The sequence below is a fragment of the Triticum aestivum genome, chromosome 1D (genome assembly GCF_018294505.1).
Source record: "Triticum aestivum cultivar Chinese Spring chromosome 1D, IWGSC CS RefSeq v2.1, whole genome shotgun sequence".
Taxonomy (NCBI): Eukaryota; Viridiplantae; Streptophyta; class Magnoliopsida; order Poales; family Poaceae; genus Triticum; species Triticum aestivum.
In genome coordinates, this window is record NC_057796.1 from 493,850,647 (window position 1) to 493,875,824 (window position 25,178).

Below are 25,178 nucleotides of genomic sequence, written 5' to 3' on the forward strand. Positions count from 1 at the left end.
GCTAGCCCCCAAGTCTATTACGTATGATAGAATATGTTGTAGACTTAACTTCCGGCTTACCTTCATGAACCGTCAATTGTAAATAGAATCTTTCAGCCTACATTAGCCCCCAAGTGCCAAGTGTCTTTGCTTGCAAAGTGCTTGGGACTTTAATGTTGCATAATAATCACTCACACTGTAACCCGGAATTTGTACAGGCTGCCTGCAAGAAATTTGAAGCTGAAATCTCTGAGCTGAAGAACCGCCTGAAGACTCAGGAAACTGAGACCCGGAAGGCCAACGCCAAATTTGAGTTCAGTGTTGTTGCACAAGAAAAGCTGAAGAAGAAATTTGAAACAGAAAGAAAGACTTGGGCCGAGGAGAAAACTGCTTTGCTCAGCCGGGCCGAACAAGCGGAGGCTGCTCTGACCGAGAGAACCGCCGAACTCTCCGGCTTAAAGCGCCATGTGTCACAGATGGTCGCCGCAATCTTCGGTTAGTCAGTCTGCAAGCCTTTAACAAGCTTACATTCTTTATGTCTTAGAAGTCCCACAATTGCCATCAGCTCACCTAACTTTGTTATGCAGGTCCCAGAAGCTCCAACCTTAATCAGAATGTTCTGACCAAGTTGAAGGCCATGTACACCTTGGTGGAGCAACTCTACACCGGGTCACAGCGTGCGTTAGCCGTTGTGGCTCTGTCCAACGAGGTTCCGACTCACCTGGTGGACGTACTCAGGCGGCTTGCCGTTCTTCCTCAGCGCTTCCAAGAGCTAAGGCGGGCCTCTGCAAGAGCCGGAGCTATAGCTGCTTTGAGCCGGGCCAAGGCTTTTCTCCCAGAGCTAGACCCGGCCGACATCGCTCTTGGATACCCCAGCCTGAAGGAAGACGACACCCCCTTTGACCAGAAAGATTTCGCTGCCTGTGTGAAGAGCGTGCGCCCGGTGGCCACCCTGATTGGGAACGACACCGACCTTACCAAGTATCAGCCGGCTATGACGCGGAGAATTAGAGGATCCCCACTCCACGCTATGAAGCAATCAGCTTGATCCCTCCGACTCGTAAGCATACCTTCGCCCCAGAAGTTGACTCGGCCGGGTTAATTGATGACGAGGCTCAATTTGAAGCCTTGAGCGGCATTGACTGGAAATCATCAACCTTCCAGGTCATGGAATCAGCCGGAGGAGCGGAGAGGGATGAGCCGGAAGCTTCGACTCAACAAGCACCTTGACTTTTAGGCGGCTCATGGTTACATCTTAAAACAATGCCTCACCTTTTGGACTCGGGGAGTCTTGTAATAGAGTAGGACAAACACTTAATTTTGTCGTGCCATCGTGCACGTGTTGAATGCTTAACTCCATTTAAGCTGCTTCGTCATATTCCTCCGGGTTATAATTAATTATTTATTTTCCTTAAGCTTGAAGAACCGTCTTTAACCATCCTGCATAGAAAACAAATCACAAGTCTCTGGGCGGCTTACCGCACTGAGAATCATAGACTTTATATATAACCCGGAATATGAACCAAAGTCGCCAAAGACTGGCCCTTAATTATATCCTCGATGTAACCATAACAGCATACTTACAAGCCTTCAAGTATACTTCCAGTTTATGTAACCCGAATAATGAGGTTGAGATCTCAACTCCGGTTCACCAGCATTGATAATGCTTATTGCGTGTTACTAACATTGTGAATCAAAGTTAAGCCGGCGGAGCAAGAACCGCCCTTGCACACTGTTGATATGATCAAAATAACTTGTTGCAAACCAAAAGATCAAAACTTAAGGGCTTCTGATTCGAATACGACCAGAGAACCGTCCCAAAGGGGTTAAGCTAAGATTCGAATGCGATCATATAGCCCCCAGTGGGTTTGGCGTTGCCGATCAAGAGGGTACCGACAGCTATGTTCTCTTTGGTTCGAATACGACCCATGTGTGAACAGGAAGCCCCCAAATGACCTTGAGAGTTGTTTAACGACGCTAATTCGAATACGATCCACGTCGGTTCCCAAAGGGGGTTGAGCCATGATTCAAATATGATCAAGAAAAACTCCCCAATGAGCTCGGCAATTTGCCAATCAAGTGGGTATCGACAGCTATATTCTCTTAGGTTCGAATAAGACCTATGTTTGAACAGGAAGCCCCCAGGTGACTATATTGTTAACGGCTAGATTCGAATACGATCGTAAGCCGGATCCACCTCCAAGTGACCATGTGGTGTTGTAATGGAAATAACATGTTTACCTTTGGAGGAAAAAAGGACAGAGGTCCTGCTTTATTATTTATCATAATATATACATCGCTATAGAAATATGTACATTATGAGAGCCGGTGGCTCAAGTGTAATAAGGCCGAAGCTGAGCTATGTTCCACGGCCGACGGGTCTCTTCCTCCGACTTGCGTGAATCTTTGTGCTCCCGAACATCGATAAGGTAGTATGACCCGTTGTGCAAGTTCTTGCTGACCACAAAGGGCCCTTCCCAAGGCGGGGATAACTTATGTGCATCTGTTTGATCTTGAATGAGCCGGAGCACCAGATCACCTTCCTGGAAGACCCGGGACTTAACCCGGCGGCTGTGATAACGGCGCAAGTCTTGTTGGTAAATCGCCGAGCGAGCTGCTGCCACATCACGTTGTTCGTCCAACAAGTCCAGAGCATCTTGGCGCGCCCGCTCATTATCCGCCTCAACATAAGCCGCCACTCGAGGTGAGTCATGACAGATGTCGCTAGGGAGGACTGCTTCCGCTTCATAAACCATGAAGAAAGGCGTGTAACCCGTAGATCTGTTAGTAGTATTGATGCTCCATAACACGGAGGGTAACTCCTCCACCCAACAACCCGGCGTCCGTTACAAAGGGACCAAAAGCCGGGGCTTGATGCCCTTCAAGATCTCCTGATTAGCTTTCTCAGCTTGACCATTGGATTGAGGGTGAGCCACTGATGAAACATCAAGTCGAATATGCTCTCGTTGACAAAACTCCTCCATGGCGCCCTTAGACAGATTGGTACCATTGTCAGTTATAATGCTGTGTGGAAAACCAAAGCGAAATATCACCCTTTTCATGAACTGAACCGCTGTGGCTACGTCACACTTATTAACTGGCTCTGCTTCAACCCACTTTGTGAACTTGTCGACCGCCACCAAGAGGTGGATCTTCTTATCCTTGGACCTTTTAAAAGGCCCAACCATACCAAGCCCCCAGACCGCAAATGGCCAAGTAATTGGAATCATCCTCGGCTCCTGAGCCGGCACATGAGCCCGTCGCGAGAACCTCTGACAACCGTCACATTTACTGACCAAGTCCTGCGCATCAGCATGAGCCGTCAACCAATAAAAACCATGACGAAAAGCCTTGGCCACAAGGGATTTTGAGCCGGCATGATGGCCACAATCCCCCTCGTGAATCTCACGTAGAATTTCTTGACCTTCCTCAGGGGAAACACAACGCTGGAAAGTTCCAGTGACACTGCGACGATGCAGCTCACCATTGATAATTATCATTGACTTAGACCGCCGGGTTATTTGTCTGGCCAAAGTTTCATCCTCAGGCAATTCTCCCCGGGTCATGTAAGCCAAGTATGGTACTGTCCAGTCTAGGGTAATGTGGAGAGCCGCCACCAACTGCGCCTCCGGGTCAGGGACAGCCAAGTCTTCCTCTGTAGGCAACTTAACAGAAGGGTTATGCAAGATGTCCAAGAAAGTATTAGGCGGCACCGGCTTTCGCTGAGAGCCCAGCCGGCTTAATGCATCAGCCGCCTCGTTCTTCCTGCGATCGATGTGCTCTACTTGGTAACCCTGAAAGTGTCCCGCAATGGCATCAACTTCGTGGCGATAAGCCGCCATGAGAGGGTCCTTGGAATCCCACTTGCCCGATGAAAGAACATGCGGTGCCCCCATGTTTGGTTTTTGTAATTGATGACAATCTCTATGGACTAATGGTTGCCTTGAGTTATATTTGAAGGATTTGTCCATAGGCATTTCTTGAAGTTCATGTGTTGGTTTCAAGGAGTTTATGTGGTGACCAAGGTGTTATTAAGGAATTATCCAAAGATTGGTCATGTGAGAGTTGAGCTTATTGCAAGCATGTCTTGGAGAAGAATATTGTGTGATCATTCATGTATATCTTCAAGACATCATCCAAATGAAGAGAGTTGAAAAGATTCATGGTTGATCAAGACTAAGTCAAGAGTGAATCAACTTGATCAACTCACAAAGCGTAGAAGATGTACCGAGAGGGATCAAGCGATCCCATGGTGTGGTGAGCATTGTAAATTACGCTTTGTGTACTAACCCATGATCTTCGTGAGAGTTCTTTGTGGGGTTAGGTTGCGGTGTGCAAGTTCAAGTGAAGCATCATGAAGAGATCAAATGCTTGAAGCTTGCCGTCCATTGTGGTGACAATGGACTTGTGAAGATGTTGTGGTGTGCAAGTTCAAGTGAAGCATCAAGAAGAGATCAAATGCTTGAAGCTTGTCGTCCATTGTGGTGACAATGGACTTGTGAAGATGCGCGGAAGAGTGGCTCACCCATAGTGGAGCATGGGGGAGCAATCAACTAGTCTTCATCGAGCCAACGCAACCAAGAAAGGTGGTCCAACTTGAGGGAGTCAAGATCGTCATCATCTAGCTCAAGTGGACCATGTGCAAGGCAAAGGTTTGCTCTTGATAGGTTTTCTATTTTACCGGTCTCATGATGGTAGGTGGGAGACCGGGTTATAGGATCGATTGTCGTACTATCAAGGGGGGCTCTCGATGAGTAGCTTGATCGTATCGTTCATAGAGAGCTCAAACCATTGCATCCTTGCATCATCTTTATTGGTTCTTGTTTGGTTCTTCTCTTTGTGAGTTTTGGAGCTTATGGTCATCTTGATGACAAGCTCGAGTTCATCGAAAACGGAGTTCACTCGCTTCTTCTATGATGTTTTCGATGTTGGAGGTTATGCCGGTTCTTCTCGGTTGGAGGTTTCACTCCTCTATTTGTTGGCATACCTCCCCTGCCTCTTCTTACTATAACCCCGCCGGTTCTTCTTACTATGCTGTTTTGATGCTACTCGTCTTCCTCTATCCAACAAGCTTGAGTTTGCTCAATTCGGAGCTCATATGCAGAAGTTATGGCAGTTTTGGTTTCCTAGCGGTAGTACCGCGGGCCGGAGCGGTAGTACCGCTTGGGTGCTACAAGCGGTAGTACCGCTGGTAGCCCCCAGCCGTAGTACCGTTGCGGTCTCGTGCTAGTACCGCCTCGATTCGAGGGGTCTTTTTCGTGTCGGGCTTTACGGTACTGGCCACGGCAGTGGGGGCCGTTGTACCGCTCGTATGCGGTAGTACCGCCCTGCCACCGCGGTAGTACCGCTCTGGGCCCAGCGGCAGTACCGCGAGGGGGAGCGGTAGTACCGCTTATAAGGGCAAGTGGTAGTACCGCTGGACAAGCGGTAGTACCGCTCTCTGCAGGGCTGAAGTGGGGGTAACGGTTGGATTGTTCCCCCCACTATATAAGGAGGTCTTCTTCCCCAATGAACCTCATCTCTTTAGCTTGTGTTCTTCCCCCATTGTTGACCTTCTTCGAGCTTGCTAACTTTCAATCCCTCCATGGATTCTTGCTAGTTTTTGAGGGAAAAGAGAGAGGAGATCTAGATCCATATTTCCACCAATCACTTTCTCCTCTATGTGAGGGGAACCCATTGGATCTAGATCTTGGAGTTCTTGGTGTTCTCCTTCTTGTTCTTCCTCTCATTTTCCTCCCTAGCATTAGTTGCTTCGGTGGGATTTGAGAGAGAAGGACTTGGGCACTCCGTGTGCCCTTGCCATTGCATTTGGTGCATCAGTTTGAGTTCTCCACGGTGATACGTGGAAGTTACAAGTTGAGAAGCTTATTACTCTTGGGTGCTTGGTACCCTTGAGCTTGTTCCTCTTGGGTGCTTGGGCGCCCTAGACGGTTGGTGGTGTTCGGAGCTCAATCATTGTGGTGTAAAGCTCCGGGCAAGCGTCGGGGTCTCCAATTAGGTTGTGGAGATCGCCCCGAGCAATTTGACGGGTTCCGGTGACCGCCCCCAAGGGTTGCCAAAGTGTACGGGTTTGGTGACCGCCCCCAAGGGTTGCCATTTGTACGGGTTCGGTGACCGCCCTCAAGGGTCCCTTAGTGGAATCACGGCATCTTGCATTGTGCGAGGGCGTGAGGAGATTACAGTGGCCCTAGTGGCTTCTTGGGGAGCATTGTGCCTCCACACCGCTCCAAACGGAGATTAGCATCCGCAAGGGTGTGAACTTCGGGATACATCATCGTCTCCGCGTGCTTCGGTTATCTCTTACCCGAGCCCTTTACTTATGCACTTTACTTTGTGATAGCCATATTGTTTCTTGTTATATATCTTGCTATCACCTAGTTGTTTATCTTGCTTAGCATAAGTTGTTGGTGCACATAGGTGAGCCTAGTTGTTGTAGGTTTTGTGCTTGACAAATTAACCGCTAGGTTTATTCCGCATTTGTTCAAGCCTAAACCGTAATTATTTTAAAGCGCCTATTCACCCCCCCCTATAGGCGACATCCTCGATCTTTCAACTTGGAACTCCGGAAAGAAAGATGAACAAATGAAATCAAGAATTTTGATGAACCTCCGGAATAAGGAATTGAATTTACTCGATGAAGCAAGAATAAGAATTACATTATGCTCATCCTTCACCAATTAATTGATGACAAGCAATGGATTTGTCATAGTACTTACTCTCGTAGAAAGGATTAAGATAGATGGCGCAAACTTGGGAAGGTCTTGATGGAACCACCGGTAGGATTTGGAAACAACGAATGAATTGATATGATAACGAAGGAATAGAAATCTTGAACGAACCACTGTAAGAATTGAAAATGAACGAAGAAAAGATAAAGAAACATCGGGAAAAATTAGAAAATGAACGAAGATACTTGAGAGAATTTAGATACAAGTGAACGCAGAGATCCCGAGCTGACTAGATAATACTTGAATGATGCACTGGAAGAATTCGAGAACGAGAGCTGAAAGCTGAGAATGAATAATTCTGAGATGATGAGTTCCAAAGAATCAAACTGAAAAGACTCCTGAATTGCTTCGGATGGGTGAAAAGAATTCTCACACTCAAAACAATTATGAGAGGACGGCAACAAGTTAGAGCCATGAATCTTCAAGAGAATGGACAAGATTTAGAAGAAATCCTTCTTCGGTCTTCAAATGTTGAGAATGATGATGAGAACCACCATGAATTATTGAGGCACTTCGGAACAATTTAGAATGGAAAAGTTGAATCAACGATGAAAGAATTTGGAAGATCTTGGACAAAGGCATATGACTGATGAAATTCATTCTTACGTCAAACTTTTAAATGAATTTGAGAATAGCTTCGGGAAAATTAGAAGAGTCAGGTAAGATCCTGGGAAAAGACCTGTGGGTTAGGGCCCACTCAAAAGATACACTGTTGAATGATTTAAAAGAGAGATTGCGTCGGTTCAATTAAATGGCTTGAATAAGGTAAGACCTCGAAATAGCTAGAAAGGATTAAGAATAGAAAACATGAATCCTCTGGGATACCTTCAGCACTCCAGATAAACATGAATAGCAAGAGGTGGATGATTAAGAGGTGCATCGGCATGAGAAAACATTTGTAACGATGAAAGGATACGATCAACACCGAAAGCTTGCATTGAAACCACCGAGGAAGATAAAAGAACAAAGAATGATAAACTTGAAGCTCCGTTAGTATCTTCATGGGAAATCACCGGATAAGAACATTGACGAAAAAGAATGGAAAGACTTCCCATCTATAAGATGGATACTTGATTAAGAAATCTGAGTCCTTGAAGAAAAAGGGTGGGAGGGCGGGAAAACAAAGGCAACTTGGGCAGATGGAATGGATACCGTTGAGAAAACTTAGAATTGATCTTGCGAATGTTGGGATGACTGGATGCACTTGAAGAGAAGCACGCCGGTTGGAAAGAATTGGGATGACAATCTCGATGATCAAGAGGGATTGGTATTCACATAGAAGTATGAGAACACCGCATAGGAAAGGTAGGGAATCAACACCTGACAATGAAGCAACTCGAATACCACAACTTAAAACAAAACAAAGGATTGGCTCGCAGAGTAAGCCGGAACAAACATATGATAGAGATTTCGTCCGAAGTTTTCGTGGTGGGGCCCACACGGGCTCGATCGTACATCACCATCATGTACAAGGCAGTGCACATGACATACGAAGCGTCCCCGAGTCGGCATAGCCAAGGAATCTTTAAGACACTACGAGACCACTATAAAACCAACCGTGGAAAGGCGGACCACTAGACGTCGAACCCCAATCTCATATCATGCGTCTGTCGGAAAGATATCCTAGGAACTACTTGAATTCCCACTTATAAACTCCCGAAACTTTCTGGTTATGCAATCTGGTGTTGGGGATACAGGGGACACAAAAATATATCACCCAAACTAGCAATCCCTAGATCCAGCTGTATCCATCCGTCAACACATAACCAAGAAACCTTCGGAAATCGTGTACCTCAACCTTCGAAAAGCATCTGTTATACGAGTTATGGCAATACTCCCGAACTCCCGCCCCAGTACTGGGCGGCGTGGGAGGAGCGGGCCGGGAGGGCCAGGCACGGGCCCTGCGGGCCGCGACGCGGGAGGAGAGAGAGAGAGCCGGCAGGGTGACGTGGCGGCCCCTGGTTGGCCGGGCGCGGTGGCAGGGATGCGTCCGGTGGCGGCGGGGGCGATTGGCTAGGGTTTGGACCCGGGATTTCGGAGGGGGAGGTGTTTTTATAGGTAGAGGGAGCTAGGAGACTCCAAATGGAGTGCGGTTTTCGCCCACACGATCGTGATCGAACGACCGAGAGCAGGAGGGGACTTAGGTGGGTTTTTGGGCTGTTTGAAGGGGGGTTTTACTGCAACACACAAAAGGACTTTGCGGTTACCCGGTTAACCGTTGCAGCATCAAACGACCTTCAAATGGAACGAAACTTGACAGGTGGTCTACCAGTGTTATACCAAGGCCACTTGGCAAGACTCGGTCCATTCCGAGAACGTTCAACACCCGCTCATGAAAAGAAACAAGAGGGGGTGCGCCGGTGCATGTGGGAGTGCCGTATTGCAAAACGGACAACGGGAAAAATGCTCGGATGCATGAGACGAACACGTATGCAAATGAGATGCACATGATGACATGATATGGGATGCATGACATGAACAAAATGCAAAACGAAAAACAAAACCCGACCACGAAGGGAAATCATAACACATAGCCGAAAATAGCAAGAGTTGGAGTTACAAATATGGAAAGTTACAACCGGGGTGTTACACATGTGGACCCTGAGTTCATTTGGAATTAGGAGATTATATTGTAAGAGATAATTATATTGTATATATGTAGCCAGTAGCGTCGGATAGATATACGAGAACTTGTTGTTCGACCAATCTCTCAGAGAAGGAGAGGTGGTCGATATCACTTCTCTCTGTATGCATATGTTCGTGACGATCTTCTGTTTCCTTCATTTGCTTACTAGCTAACATGTCTAGTCCTCTCTATACGTATAGTACGTAGCGTCGACCAAGCACGGAGATAAGAGAGGACACTTCTCTCTATTAATTAGCTAGCTAACACAATATATGAAACACCTAAATTAACCCCCCAAAACCCCCCTTTCAAAAAAAACCCAGCCCCTGAAATGTTGACGCGTGGATGCCTATTGGTCCCGGTTGGTGCCACCAACCGAGACCAAAGGGCCTCCTGCCTAGGCTCGCCGCACCGGCCACGTGGAGGCCCATCTGTCCCGGTTTGTGTAAGAACCGGGACTAAAGGTCTAGGGCATTAATACCAACACTTTAGTCCCGGTTCAAAAACTGGGACAAATGGCCCTTACGAACCGGGACAAATAGGCCCTTTTTCTACTAGTGATACTTTCTTCATCTTATTGTGTTCATTGCCATCTTCCTAAACACTTTTGTCCTTCTCTGTTGACTTCTTTTTGGTCTGCACGCTTGCTTCGTCTCTGCCTCCACATGAATAAACTTGCATATTGCGTCCTTTGGCACATAATCTCTAGCAACTTGTTCGGCATCATTCATTAGACTTCTCTGAATAATAGATCAATGTATTCTCCTTTCCAATATAAAAACAATATTAAGCCAACATTGAGCTCATCACATTGTTTGAATGCAAGCATCAACAACCATGTGAGCACCTACTCTGTCCTTTTCACATTTAAAGAAGACCCATTATGTTTATCTGTCGTGGAGACCCAACGCAACACCTTCCGCCAGATGTTGCCTCATTTTATCAGCGCCAAAGGCAAGCCGGCGAACTGTTGGGCGGTGGTTGACCCCGACCGAGCGCCGAAGGAGGAGCATCGTGAGGCGAGCGCAGAGAGGAGGAGGGCATGCTGGAAGGAGCTCCAGGGGCTGCGCAGGCGCTCGGTCAGTTCCTTTCCTGACGAAATGCGTCTCCGTGGTGGCCCTTCTCGTTGACGAGTTCAAGCGACAACGGGGGCTAGATGTGTCAATTTTGGCAACAACTGTTGTCAGCAAGGGAATCAAAGTGGGGCCGGAGGTCGGCGGAGGCTGTGGGGTGTAGGTGAGAGGCAAAGCACTCGGTGCCGGCATGAATGCAGTCGAGCTAGGAGAAAGGCAGTACTTTCATGAGAACTCCTTTCAGCTGCCCAAAAGTGAGAGTGGCAGAGGCTTCTCCTCAAAATCTTGAGCATCTAAAACAAATAATAGTTTGGCGAGGTGTAGCTTAACACCTCAAAAGGGAATCTTTTGAGGAGTTTAGCTCTTCTGAGGCATCGGTTAGAGATGCCCTAAGTTGACTATATGAGATAACAATGTTGGTGTGTTACCGAGTTCTGCACGGTATTCTCTAATTGAACTGGTTTAAGGACGTTTTAACCTTTCTGAAAGAAAAAATGGTTTCGTTGTCTTCGAGTTAACTCATCTGAGTTTCTAACCACTATATGCAGACCAATAAATTCTCTTCTCCCATGCTAGCTACCTTGAAATTCTTCGGCACACAACTATTAAGGACATGTGAAGCATGTCTAAAGCTGATTTAATAATCAGAACCGAGCGTGCACTAGTAGCTATGGATATATTGAAGAAAACATTGGAACGACTTGGGAGCTAGTCCCAAATGGCATTTGGATATTCAATTAAAGCCACAACCATCTTAACTATCCACGCAGAAGGCGATTGTGTTGTTAGATCGAGAGGTGCCCGGGGATGATCGAGCTTCTGACCGATGGTATGAGCTGAACACTACAAGGTATCCAAGCCGGTGGAAAGAAGAGGAGCTGTAAAATTACGCAATTAAGATCGAACAAGGTTAGATAATGTAATAATATTACAAAGCAGTAATGTTGTAGTTATCCCATATGCACATTTCCCCGCGGGAAACAAAGGACCATTTATATATTAAAAAAATCTACACCTCAGACCCATTTTCACGTAGTTATGCTTCCATCGCGTCCCCTTCTGAGATATCACCTTTTAATAAGCATCCATAACTATTTATAATAATAAACTGATGCCAATTTAAATTAAATTGCCGTGCTAACAAAATTGCACAATCAAACCAAAAACACAGCTCCAACACAACTAAATCATGCTTGAGTCCAAACACGTTTAACCGAAAACCGACAAAAGCCCGCCTGGCCCCCAAAGTTCAAACCTTTTAAACTGCTTGAGATTCCCTCGAAGATGGGTGCCACCCTCTTCCGCGCCAAGATTAAACATTTAGAATCTTCCATATCCCAAGTTGCATCTCACAATCACTCGCGCTAGAATAGACCCCCTCCGCCCCATATTAGTTCTTTAGACATGTCTAGATATGAATGTATCTAGACACGTTCTAGTGTTAGATACATCCGTATATAGACAGATGTAAGACAACTAATTTGAGACGGGGGTAATACTTTTCACTGCCTCCAAAACCCATCTCGAAGCTTCATCTCACGCTCGCTCGCATCAAAATCCAGGCTCGTCGAAGAAACCTCATTAGGCCCGCGGGAGCCACATCTCACCATTGCTCATGCCAAATTCAAAACATCTCCTAATAATAGACCAAAGCCACTCCATCTCAAAACCACTCAAAAGAATCCAAAGAGAACAAAGTTCGAACGAAGCCGTGTCGAGCCAGGAAACCCCTGCCCGACCGGTCGGTCCCGTCGAGCCAGGAATCCAAAGAGAAATGCGGCCGGACCCGGACCCGGACTGGAGACCAGACCGCACACCGCAGCCGGCCACGACCCACGAGGGAGAGGCCGGGAGGTGGGGCCCGACTCTGACAGCGATCGAAATAAAATACACGCGCTGCCTCCCTCCTTGTCTCTCTCCTCTCGCCTGGCCCCCGCCCGTCCCCCGCCCGCTTTCCAACCCCGCGCGCGCGCGTCTCCGGCGACCCTCCGCGCCCCCGCGCCGCCCACCTCGCCGCCGCCCGCCGCCCCGCGCTCCCCCGCGGCGCCCGGAGGACCACTTCGACCCGCGCCGCGCCGCGCCCCGCCCCGCGCGCCTCCGCCCCAAACCCTAACCCTAGCTCCGCGGGCCGCGGCCCCCGAGGTACGTCTCACGCCCCATTCCTCCTTCCTCCGGCCCCGCGCCGCTGCCCCGGCCGCGCCCGCCGCGCCGTGAAATGCCCGCCGGGCCGAGGGCCGCCGGCCAGGGCCGTGATCAGGCCCCGGCCGCATTTCACCCTGCTCCCGTTGCCGACGCGCCCGTGTTTCCCACCCTCTGACGGAGAGGGCGCGGCTGGAACGTCGCTGCCGTGCCCTAAATAATGCCCGCTTTGCGCCTTCAGCGCCGTGTAGTTAGTTTTAATTGCGGCATATACCCTAGCAGGCCGCAGGCGGAATCGGGGCGGTTTCCCTGGGTGGGTAGATTGATGTCCGGCACACGTGCACATATGTCGTTTGATGAGGCGCCTGACCGCTACCCGGTTCTTAATTGCGCTGTGCAGTCGCGGCATGGCGTGCGGGCAGAACTGGGCTGTCCGAGTGTTGCCGTTACGCCGAAGCATCACTCGCTGTTTAACTGCGACGCTGCCTGTCGTGGCACGCTTTGCAGACAGAATTGGGCTGTGCTGTTTTCCCCTTGGATATATAGATAGATACCCGAAACCTGTCCCAATGTTACCGTACCGCCGAAGCATCACTCGCTGTTTAACTGCGACGCTGCCTGTCATGGCACCCTTTGCAGACAGAATTGGGCTGTGCCGTTCTCCCCTTGGGTATAGATAGATACCTGAAACGTGTCCAGATGTTACCGTAGCGCCCAAGCGTTACTTGCTGTTTAATTGCGATGCCGTCGTGGCATGCTTTGCAGGCTGATTTGGCGGTTTTCTCCTTGGATATAGACAGATGCCCGGAACGTCCAAATATTACCGTAGCGTCCAAGCGTCACACGCTGTTTAATTGTGATTCCTTCCTGGCACGCTTTGCAGGCAGAATTGGGCTGTTTTTCCATTTGATATAGATAGATAGATAACCGGAACGTGTCCAAATGTTACCGTAGAGCCAAAGCGTTACTCACTGTTTAATTGCAATGTCGTCGCGGCACACTTTGCATGATGATCTGTCCTGTCCTGTTTCCCCCCCCTTGGATATAGATACATACCCAAAATGTACTACCTGTTGTCGACCAGCCCAACCGTTGTCGTTATTGCTGCTCAATGCTTTGCCTTTTCTGTTTATTTACATTTACGTTCTGTCTGTTTCTCTCTTCTGTTGCAGCTATTGCCTGTGGCGGTTTGCGGGAAGATAACCGTCTCGTCGTAGACGCCCTGTCTGCGTAATTTCGCCGGCGAATCTAGCGGTGTGTGAGCGATGAATTCTTTGGCTTCTGCGCTACTGTGAAGACTCAGCCTGAGCCGCGTTCTATGGGTGGAATGATTGAATACGGCGTTAGTGTCAGTACCAAGTCTTCACCACGCAGTGTGGCCATTGAAAAAGCTCAGGAGGAGCTCAGGTGGGCTACTGATATAAGATCTCCCTGCATTTTTCTCTGGATGGTTGAGTATGGCAGGTGTATGACTTAACAGTGCGATTATGAATTTCAGGCAGGAGTATGATGTCCGTGAAGAACGGAGGAGGGAGCTGGAATTTCTGGAGAAAGTAAGTTTGCAGGTTATCTTCCAGATTGGATATTGCTGTTCACTTTCTCTAATTACTCCTATTTTTTTACAGGGTGGCAACCCATTAGATTTCAAGGTTGACCGTGTACAATCAATCAGTGTGCAGTCCACTTCTCTCACAGCGGAACAAAATGTGATAAGGTAATGATTGCTTCCTGATCCCGATGTAGCATTTGATCACATTGCCATGAGTTGATTTAGAAGCCTCTTTTGTGCTGTCAATTGCATTGCAGCGAAGCTAAAGGCAGCTTTACGTTTGCTGCATCACCTCGTGGGGATTCAGTTGAGAGTAGTGGCAAACCAGGAAGCTCACTGTGTCGCGAAACCAACACAGCAGATAATCTTATGCTTTTTGGTGGTAATAACAATGGCGTTGTGAAGGAGAAAGTTGTAAAGAGAGGATCCAGAAGAGCTAATGTAGCTCAACCCAGACAGTCTGCTGAGGGCCACAACAATGTAAAAAGAGCTGATGATTCTGGTTTGTCACGCCTTGGAGTGAAGAGCCAGGCATATGTTCGACGCAACAGGTCAAAGCAATCTAGGGAGAGTGCTAACGTGACTTCTGTTACATCTCCTGTGATTCCTGCTACAGCTTCGGAACCAAAAGATGCAAGGGGTGTGGTCAAGGAAAAACGAGCAGATGATCTTGGTGTATCCTATGGTTCAAATTTAAACCAGGCAGGACCAAAGTGCGACAATGGGCCGAATAAAGCTTCTGACAAACATGTTACAATTGAGTTGAATGGGATTCAAGCCGTCCGCAAAGGCCACCGCATAGTAAAGATCGAACCGGTGGAATATGACGAAATGGTGCCCAATTATGTGAATCGCAATCAGCAGCCTGATGAACGCGGGAAGATAGCTGAAGAAGGTGCATCAATAGAACCCCCTGATGCTACTTCAAAAGCCGTTCTAAGGTCATCTTATTCTAGCGCATGCACACATGATAAGACAGAAACATGTGCTGCTGCTGAGAAGGTTGGCAATAATCACCTGGATGAAGGTATGGCCCAAGTCCATGTAGGTGAACTGGATAACAGCAGTATGATTCCTGTCTCTGCTGTCCAAGCTGCCACTTTGCACAAAAATGTGACAGATCCATGTTGTGAAGACATTGCCAGTACTATTGACAATGGAGCTGATGATAATAATCCAGTTCCAATGAATATTGATGGAAAATCGCATGAAGACCCGGACATCAGTGGTATTTCTAGCAAGGCTGGTGGACAACCGGAACGTTCTAGCAGGCCTACTTCTGTGACTGGAAATTCTAGTCCTGTACCACCTGAAGTTAGTACTCGTGCCCGTGTCAAAGTTGAAATGGAAACTTTTGATGATGCAATGGTTGTACAGAAGGACACAAGCTGCTCATATCCAGGACAAATTGTGAACAATAATGGAGGTCCAGGTTTGGAGAGGATTGACAGTTGTCATGGGGATTCTAACTCCGCCCATCCTATCGTTATAGGCTCTGCTACTTTGGTTGATTCTACACCATCATTAAAAACTGATGGGTCGAAGGCGGAGAGTGAGATTCAAAAAAATGGGGAGAGCGTCAATAAGATGACAGACAAGGAACACGAAGATTCTATCCTTCGAGAAGCTCGTCTTATAGAGGTACTGTTAGGTGTTAGCGTTTTTTTAATCCTGTAATATTAGTCTTGTTCTTACAAGAGTGAAGATAATTTTGTACAATAGGTGAGTCTCAAGAGAGCTTGTGAACGATCTCCATGTAATATATCTTTAGAAAGGAGGAGAAAGGGTCACTGGGATTTTGTCCTCGAGGAGATGGCTTGGATGGCCAATGATTTCATGCAGGTATTTTCTAACTGTTCTTTCTATTTCTTTCTCAAACTTGCATGGAGGCACACTGAATCTGGTCGCTATTATTTCTAAAGTACTTGTACATTTTTGTCTTATGTAACAATGGGCCCCAAACTTATATTGAATTGCCGCTTTGGTCAGCTCCCTGAACTTGCAAAACTGTGTAACTTGGGTCGTTTACACTTTAGTAACTTAGCTAAAGTGCAGTGGTTATGCAGAAGCAAATATTTGGCAATGAAGTTGATAGTTATGGGTACGTTTGGGTTGGAGCCTAGAACAGCCCAGCCAAATAATTGGCGTTGACCCGAGCGCCGGACACACGTTTGGATGGGCACCAACTATTTCACTTGCTAAGGCTCTTGCACCTCTCCAGTTCATCTCCACGCCAAATTGTTGGCGAGACAGCGGCAGCCAAATCGTTTGCCAATATATTGGCGTGCCATCGTAGGTGGGGCTAGCCTGGGCAGCATCGAAACAGACCCTATGTGACTTCAGTTTACTGCATCGATTGTTCACAGACCAACTTAAACAATCTGTGTCTGCGTAGATTGGTGTTAGCTTGGTACATTTGTCCAGTTGACATGCCACCACTTTTAGATAAGAAAAATTCATTGTACCTGCAAAATGCCATATGGATCTTTGATTTGATTGAACTGTATCAGTATTGCACCTCTATTTTACTCGTATGTTCAACAGTTTTAGCTAACTTATAATAGTTCTAATGATCTAAATTGACACAATTAGCTTGTTTTGTGTGTACTACAAATTTAGGGGCCTGCCGAATTAATTTTCAGATTCGGGGATCTTAGTGATACTTCAGTTCTAGTTTAGGACCTCTGATCTAGTTTACTCATTTTTTTAGAGTTAGTCATGTTGTCCTAGTGCAATCTGACGGTCTGATTAACAGGAACGCCTATGGAGAATTACGGCTGCATCTCAAGTGTGCCATTGGATTGCCTCCGATGGTCTGGCCAAGTTTGACCAAGCAAGCATTCTTAGAAAGCAGAAAACTGTCAGTAGAATTCTTGCAAAGGGTGTCATGAGTTTTTGGCGTTCAGCTGAGGCTGTCCTAACTACTGTTGGTACAGCTAAAGTGATGCAAAAAAATAATTCAAATATGCTAGGAGAGACAAAGCCTACTGGAACCAAAGCTGAGAAACAACAGGTATGTAAAACTAGTTCCAAGCAACATTTTGTCGCGGTTTGTGTTTATATGTTTTCATGATATGGCACATGTTCCTTCTTAGTACCAGCATATTGATGGATCTTTCTGGCAACTGAGTAAAATATAATTCGTTAACAGTTTCATCCTCATAAAATCATGTCTTGAGTACTCTATTGGAATGTAGATCACATCAGGCATCACCTGATCCTGATGTGTCTAAGATCTGTGATGTTGACATTATCTGTCAATTTGTATAGGGCAATGAAAGCTTGGAAGCGGAACAGTCTATACATCCTCTTCGATCTCATATTCAGGATTATGCAGTTCGATTTCTTGAATATAGCAGTCAGGCTTCTGATTCTGCTGTGTTGACTGAAGCACCACCTACACCTGACAGGCCGAATGACTTCGGCATCTTGAAAGTGTCTGATCAACTTTCACAGGTTACTTGCCACAACTTTCTGTAGTGTTGGTGATTAAGTTTCAGTACTTCCTTTTTGCAAGACATCTCATGCTAAGTGTCCTAATAAATACCCGTAGGCACAGTTACCCCTGTCTCTCCAACTAGCAACATGTATGCATTTACCTCAGCAGCGTTGTTTTCTGTTTTTTTCCTCTGTAGGGAAGTCTCTTCTACACAGTACCACCTGGTGCAATGCTGGCATACAGGGAGTCCATGGAATCTCTTTTCATGTATCATAAGGTGAATATAAGCTTTATGCATGCTTCTCAAGACACATAATGAATATACTCTGCTTTTTTTTCCTTTTAGTTTCTTCCTTATGTTTGTCACCTATATGGACTGACAGTATCAGTGTAAGCAATAACATAATTTGTTTCTTCCGTCTTGTTTTACCTTACTGGAGTACTGTATGAACCACACCATGGACAGACACATATATTTAAGCAATTATCAAAACAAGACATTTTAGCACTTCCATGGCCCAAATTGCTGCCTGTGGAGGTCTTCTGTTTCCATCACTGTATGAAAAACCCCTCTGAATTTCTTGTTATCTGGTTACATTTAGTTCATGCTTTGAAGTTCTGTACTGCCTGGATGCCAAGAGAAGTTTTCTAGCCGTTTTTATTTTTTAGACATTACCCAGCGCTCCAGAGTTCTTTAATTTTTGTCTGCAGCACTTTATTTGTGGAAATATGTTTAACAGAGTTAATAATTGCAGAAAATTGGCAACACTGGACTTGATTATGAGGCATCTGCATGTGATTCTGCTGCAGGTATTATTTATCAGTACCTCAAGTTTTTTCCTATCGTATTTGTATGTATCTCATGCTCTTACTAATGCTTTAGCCTTTTATATTTTGTTTCAGGGTGGGCTCAGGATAATGTCTATGAGGATGAAGGCGAGGCTTCTACTTATTTGTCACAAAAGGGTCACAAGAAGAAACACAGTATGCAGCAGAGGATTAATGGTTCAAGACCATATGAAACTGATGTGTCTTATGATCCGCGCTTGGAAAGCAAGGCAGGAAACCGGCAGTTTGTTTCAAATGGCAAAAGACCTTCATCTTTTGTTGGAATTCCTACAAAGCGCATCCGCACAGCCGCCAGACAACGAGTTGTAAGCCCATTTCCTGCTAGTGCTGGTGGGACTCCCCAAGTCACAAGTAAAACAGATGTTTCAAGTGGAGACACAAACTCCTACCAAGATGATCAAAGTCCATTACATGGTGGGTCCTCCGCATGGAAAAATATGGAATATGAATCAACAGGTGATTTTGACAGACATGATGGTAGCGAAGCATGGACTAAAGCTAACAAGAAGAAGAAACAAAAGAACCCAGGATACAAGACTGCTCAAAATACAGCCAATTCACGTGCCGCTGCTGTAAAGGTTAATTCCTTAAGCATGCTCCCCATTTATTATTGCTGCTTGGGATGTTTTATCCGAGTAATATTTTCTTCTTCTTCTGATGTTTCAGGGACGGATCTACGATCAGAGATCGCAAGTTAATCAATATGAGCAGGTCCTTTTTTTCCCAGTTGTTGATATCAGTTGCTGAGATATTCGTTTATTCTTTTTTAGTTTTAGTTTAGTTTGGTTAGACTCAACACTAAAAAACACTTCCTGTGCAGAAGGATTATCTGAAGAAGAGACCAGAGACCCAACAATTTTATTCAAATGGAACAATTGGTACTTCCATGCTCTCTTTATATACATGGCGCACTTGCGGCCTATGTCATACAAGAATTAACTATCTGCTCTTCATGTATTTTGAGAGAAAACTTAAATAGCTCCTAACATGTGGATGAATGTCATGTTTTTATGATAGTTGCAAATGGTGGTCAACATGCTTCTAAGAAGCTTAAAACGATGAAGCAAGGGATATATATTAAACAAGAACCTTCTCAAGTTCCATCACAGATGAGCAATATGGCGCCTGCTAATAAAATTATAAAGATCATCACTAACAAGGACCGTGGGAGAAAAGTGAAAGTGCTAAAGGTATATCATCTCTCTACATTACAGTCACATTCCTTTCTCTTTGTTTGCGTATACACTATATGGTCACCGTCGATGAAACCTTGTCATTTATAATGGAAGGGAGGTTTGATTGGTTGTGCTTCCATTTATTTTTCTTTATATACCCTACTCTGCTGGAGTCGTGCAAGAATAAGGTTTCATTTGATATGCTTGGCAGTCCTTTTGCTACCAGCAGTAGAGAAACATGCTACTCGTAGATATGTTACTGACTAGTCAGGATAGGTCCAGCTCAGGTTAGATAAGCAAGCTGTATTAAGCTGTAGTTGTTTCAGTTGTGTCGTAGAATAACAAGATATAAATTAGAAAACTTCATTGAGATATATTGATTGGTAGATGAAATACTTTAGTTTGTTGGACATTCTTGTGGTCTATATATTTAGGACGAGATGATAGTTGAAAGTCTCTTTTGTGATTAAGCATCATAGTGTATGGGTAGCACATCCTGCACACGGTTAATTTTCTATGTTGCTTACTGAAATGTTGTATGCTTTTGGCAGATGTCATCTGGTGGTGGATGGTCAAACTTCGAGGATCAGGTTCTTGTTTGTTTGAATTAGTAACTTTTCCTCTTTCCACTTCAGTTTGTGGTAATGACCCAAATATCTTAAATATTGCAGGCTCTTGTTGTCCTTGTCCATGACTTGGGTCAAAATTGGGAATTAGTAAGCGATGCAATCAATAACATTGTGCAGTTCAAGGTAGTTTCATGACTGGGATAAAACCTTTTTCTATGTCGTATATTTTTAATCATATTGTTCAAACATGTAGTATGAACTTTGATTTCTTTCCATTCCCTGGTTTCTGAGTATTTTTATTGGTTGGTACCATTCAAAGCAAGTTAGGCTTCAATTGTATTGTCACTCTTTGCAGTAACTGTATCTTTTCTTTACTCTAAAGATTATATTCTGTGGTCTTAAATTTTATCATAATAATTTTAGACACTGTTGTTCTTCCATAAATATATTTTCTGAGCTCCCCTTTTTTATGTAAGTAGTAGTAAAATTTATGAGTTCAATTGTATCCTATTTATGCAGTCTATACATAGACAACCTAAAGAATGCAAAGAGCGTCATAGGGTTCTTGTGGATAAAAGTTCTGGTGATGGTGCTGACAGTGCAGAAGACTCTGGTTCATCTCAACAGTATCATTTCACCATACCTGGCATTCCACAGGCATGTTAATAATTTCTTTTAATAGCATTTACTGCTTGACAGGGAGCACATATATAGAGTACACAGATATGCTGTTAAACCTTCAATGTTCTCTCTTTGATACTTACCTTTTCAATCTATGGGCTATGGTAAATATTCTTCTTTTTGAGGAAGCACAACAGACTTCAATTATCTAACATTGATCTTCTTATGCCCATCAGGGTAGTGCCAGGCAGTTGTTCCAGCGACTTCAAGGACCATTTGAGGAAGAGAATCTGAAGTCACATTTTGAAAAAATTATGCTCCTCATGCCAAAAGTGCTATCCAGGCGTAGACAGGTTCGCCTTCTATCTTTCTTCAAGGCCTCATACTTCAGCGGTATAATGTAACTATCTTTGTAACTTTTAAGTTATATTTATAGTGGAGGTCGAGTAAATCTTGGTATTTCTTGTTCTTTGTGAAGTCGGGTAGTTATTGCGTCATATTGTATTAGTTTTAGAATCATGCTTGTCTTTGTTTTACGTGCATAACAACAGCTATAATATGACACGTTAGTGGATTTTCTCGGCGCACTAGTATTTTTAACAATAGTTAGAATAATCTTTATGTTCTGTGAAATACAATTCACGTACCTTTGTTTTGCTGCTCTTACGTATACTGGTATTTTTCAGTGTTGCTTATCTTCATGCTTTTCTTGTTCCTTAGGTTAATAGCCGGGAGCTGAAGCCGATCGTACTACCACATAGTTCTCATGTTGTTGCACTTACACAAGCATGCCCGAACAACTTATCTGGGGGCATTTTGATGTATGTGATTGTTGCTTTGAACTCTTCTTTGGATCTCACTTCCAGGAAATTGCCAAGATTTTTTCTTTCTTATATGCTATTTAATTTCTGTCATTTATCTTTGTGGTCTTGTCTATCTGTTACAGGCCACTTGATCTGTGTGATGTAAATCTGAGCCTCGATGCAGTCACACCTGGCAGTGGAAACCAGATTTCTCATGCAAACGGGATGACACTGTCGAATCAACATGGTTCTGCTGGTCCTACTACCACTCCTCCTACTCCCAATCCAAATTCGAGGTTACCAGGGTCTCCTGGTATGGTTCTGGGCAGCAACTTTTCGCCACCTTCAACACTGAGTGCTCCTTCTAGGTAAATGTTTCAAGTATCCTTCCTAGTAATTGCAGATATTATATGGAGTGCACGATAAATTTAATTTACAATGTTTTTTCTTGTTTCATGCAATTTCTGCTACAGGGATTCTCAGAAATATGGTGTTCCTAGACCAGCCTCTATACAGGGTGATGAGCAACAGAAGATTCAGTATAATCAAATGCTCAGTGGTAGAAATCTTCAGCAACCTGGAGCTGTTCCTGCAACAAGTCCTGGTGCTCGTATGATGCCTGGTGCTCATGGTGTTGGAATGATGACAGGGGTAAATCGAGGTATGCCTGCAGTCAGGGCAGGCTTTCCAAGAGCTGGTTCCCCAGGAATGCTGAATATGGCATCGACAGGAAACATGCCACTCAAAAGTGTGCAAGGAGTGCCAAATGCCATGTCTCCCGCTGGAAATTCTATGATGAGGCCACGCGATCCTATGCAGATGCTTCGTGTGAGTTTCCTTTTCTCTTTCATATTATTGAAACATCTAAATTGTTTACTTTCATGCATAAACAATTGCCTAAAAGCGCTTGTTTTTTATCTGTGGTAAAAAAATTCCATCCTTCAAGCTGTTTATGTCTTCAGATTCACGAGTGTTGCTTGCTGTTTGTTCTTGCACAAGCTTTCGTTTACAAAACTTTGTAAACAAAGGACAGTCCTGCCATTTTTAAAAGTTTTCTGTGGAACATAGTAGCTTCTTGTTGTAACCAACATAATTAATTATGTGACAAGTCTCTACATGTTTGAAACCTGCATAGTCTCTGCTATGTCAAGGTCATGTTTATTGCTACGTTTTGAGTTACTAGTTGCCTGCTTAGAAAATATTCCCTTGGTTAAGTAAATGAAAGTACCTTTTGTTATGAAATATTTGCTCATATCATTTTCAGACACCTATTTGAAACACTTGTATGTCTTAGTGGTAGGACTGCCCTTTGTTTACACTGCATGACTGTCAACTACTAAAACAAGGTTTATTTACTAGTCATGCAACTTTGACATTAGATGGTAATAATAAGGTGACTGTTGTCCAATATTCACTAAACGAACTATGAAGCTTAAACTAGGAGTACTAAACTTGTCAGTTGTGAAATATTAACGTGATTCAGAGTGCTGATGGGATACTTCCTTTCTTTCAGCCTGGTCAGCAGCATATGGCGAGGCCGGAACACCACATGCAGGTTTCACAGGGAAATAGTCAAGCTGCCCATTTCAGCAGCATGAATCCATCATTCTCCAAGGCTGCAGCTCCTTCACCTCTTCAGCAAACCCAAAGGCCACATCAGATGTCACAACCACTGAACATGTTGGGTAACCCGCATCTTTCTCAGACCCAAGGAACCAGCCATCCAAGCCCACAGCAGCAGCCATATTCTACTATGCCTATGCAGCTGGCTAAGGAAAGGCAATTTCAACACCGTTTGGTGTCTCAGCAGCACAACAGCCTTCCTGTAGCAGGCGTGGTACCTGGTGTGCAGAACGGACCGCAGATTCAGCAGCAGAACCATGCATCTCCGGTCACTTCAACCCCTTCTTCGCAACCACTGCATCAGAAGCAGCAGTCTGCACAAAGCCCAACAGATAGCTCTGCACTTGCCAATCGACCTGCCAATGCTACAGAACCTAAGCAGAAGAAACAGCAGGGTCAACAGCAGCCTAGGCAGAATCAACAACAGAGGAACCAAGCTAGTCAACAAGCTAAGCTTATGAAGAGTCTAGGACGAGGAAACAGCACGGTGACACCTCAGACTCCTGCAGCCGACGCAACTCCACCCAGTGCTGTTCCTACAGCTTCCAAGAAACAAGTTGCTGACAGAAATCTGATGCAACATGGGCAAGGGTCCTCCGCCGGTAATAAAGCGTCAACAGCAGTTACACCTCAGCCTGGGAATCAACATAAGCTATATGCCTCAGTGCAGCAGCCTCCAAATATCGGTAACCAAGGCTTGGTGCAGGGTCCTCCTAGTCACACCGTCTTCGGTGCACAACCGCCCCCACTCCATTCCAGGTACCCGGTGACCACGCAGCAGCGGCCGATGAATCCAGCACAGAACAACATTCAGAGAATGATGATGCAACAAAGCCTCCAAATGAAGCCCGACTCTAGGATGGACGCACAGATGGACCAAGTCCAGCACAGTCAGGCGATTCCAGCTACACCTACATCTCACAGTTCAGAGGCAGGCAGCCCTGGGCTTTCAGCGCATGACCCAGCTGCAGTCACATCGACATCTAAGCCGCTCAACTCCCCAAAGGACAATTATGCCGGGAACGAAACTTCAGTGCCGCCTTCGTCTAGCCAAGGCATGCTGCAGAGGCAGATTTCAGGTGGAACATCATCCAGCCAAGGCATGCTGCAGAGGCAGATTTCAGGTGGATCATCATCCAGCCAAGGCATGCTGCAGAGGCAGATTTCAGGCGGGTTGCTGCCTGTGCATGGACAAGAGGTGGGTGGCTCGTGGCACCACCAGCAGCTGTCTAGGCCGCAGCTGCCTCCTCCGCACCATCAGCAGCTCCAGCAGAGACCAGTTGGTCCAGGCAGCATGTATGCTCCCCCAAACCCAGGGTCAGGTGCTGCGGGCAGCATGTATGCTCCCCCAAATCCAGGGCCGGGCTGACGGAATCTCGACACCGGCTGGTCGTATGCATGGAGCATCCCTTGTCTCTGAAATCCAAAGTTACTGTACAGGTACGCACTTGTTTCCCTACCGACTCGCCGGCATAGGTTCTGCATATTATCTCGCAACCTGATGTTTTGACGTTTCGTGTGTTTGTCAGGTGTCGGGCCAATGTATGGGATGGAATGGAAGCCGCCGCTGACAGTGGTCCTGAACAAACCGACTTTTGCTGTTTTGTTGTTAGGTGGTAGATAAGAAGATGATTTGGCAATGCATTGCCACCCCTCCTTTTTGAGGTTGGTCGGCTGCAGTCAGTCTAGATAAGCGAGATAGTTTGATATGATGATGGTAGCTGGTGGAGGAGGAGGTGCTTGTTGCGTGCGACAGCTAACTTGTGTTTTGTTTTCCGTGTCTCTGTCGGATGGATGATAGCCGGAAGGCTGTACATGCTGCTGCTTCTTGGTTGGTGGTAGAGTCTGTGTCTCTGAGTAGTGACTGTATAAACTTGTTGTCGTTTTAACTTATAACAGTGGTACAACAAGGAAGTTGATTATATGTCAACATAAAGTTGAAAGAGTGCCCCGTTTGCATTGGATCCATCCATCTATCGTCTATTCAGCAGTGCTACTGTAATCT

The 25,178-nt window shown here is 45.6% G+C and overlaps 1 protein-coding gene across 1 annotated transcript; it reads left to right on the forward strand.

Moving 5' to 3' along the window:
- Positions 1-12,405: 12,405 nt before the first annotated feature.
- On the forward strand, positions 12,406-25,147 carry LOC123183397 (chromatin modification-related protein EAF1 B). Its single transcript, XM_044596194.1, has 23 exons — positions 12,406-12,548; positions 13,718-13,952; positions 14,044-14,098; positions 14,171-14,259; positions 14,352-15,735; positions 15,817-15,936; positions 16,850-17,107; positions 17,365-17,550; positions 17,730-17,810; positions 18,289-18,343; positions 18,437-18,960; positions 19,049-19,093; positions 19,203-19,260; positions 19,400-19,572; positions 20,109-20,147; positions 20,229-20,309; positions 20,646-20,783; positions 20,984-21,100; positions 21,468-21,568; positions 21,694-21,918; positions 22,024-22,378; positions 23,064-24,613; positions 24,703-25,147. The coding sequence occupies exons 2-22, from the start codon at positions 13,864-13,866 to the stop codon at positions 24,540-24,542; spliced, it is 5,652 nt and encodes a 1,883-aa protein (XP_044452129.1). The 5' UTR covers positions 12,406-12,548; positions 13,718-13,863; the 3' UTR covers positions 24,543-24,613; positions 24,703-25,147.
- Positions 25,148-25,178: the final 31 nt, after the last annotated feature.

What these genes read in the sequence shown, in the direction of transcription:
- LOC123183397 (XM_044596194.1), top strand. Translation starts at nt 13,864, where the DNA reads ATGGGTGGAATGATTGAATACGGCGTTAGTGTCAGTACCAAGTCTTCA. An exon ending in GCGGAACAAAATGTGATAAG is followed by an intron (nt 14,260 to 14,351) that starts GTAATGATTGCT and finishes ATTGCATTGCAG; the next exon opens with CGAAGCTAAAGGCAGCTTTA. An exon ending in GGTCAAACTTCGAGGATCAG is followed by an intron (nt 20,148 to 20,228) that starts GTTCTTGTTTGT and finishes TAAATATTGCAG; the next exon opens with GCTCTTGTTGTCCTTGTCCA.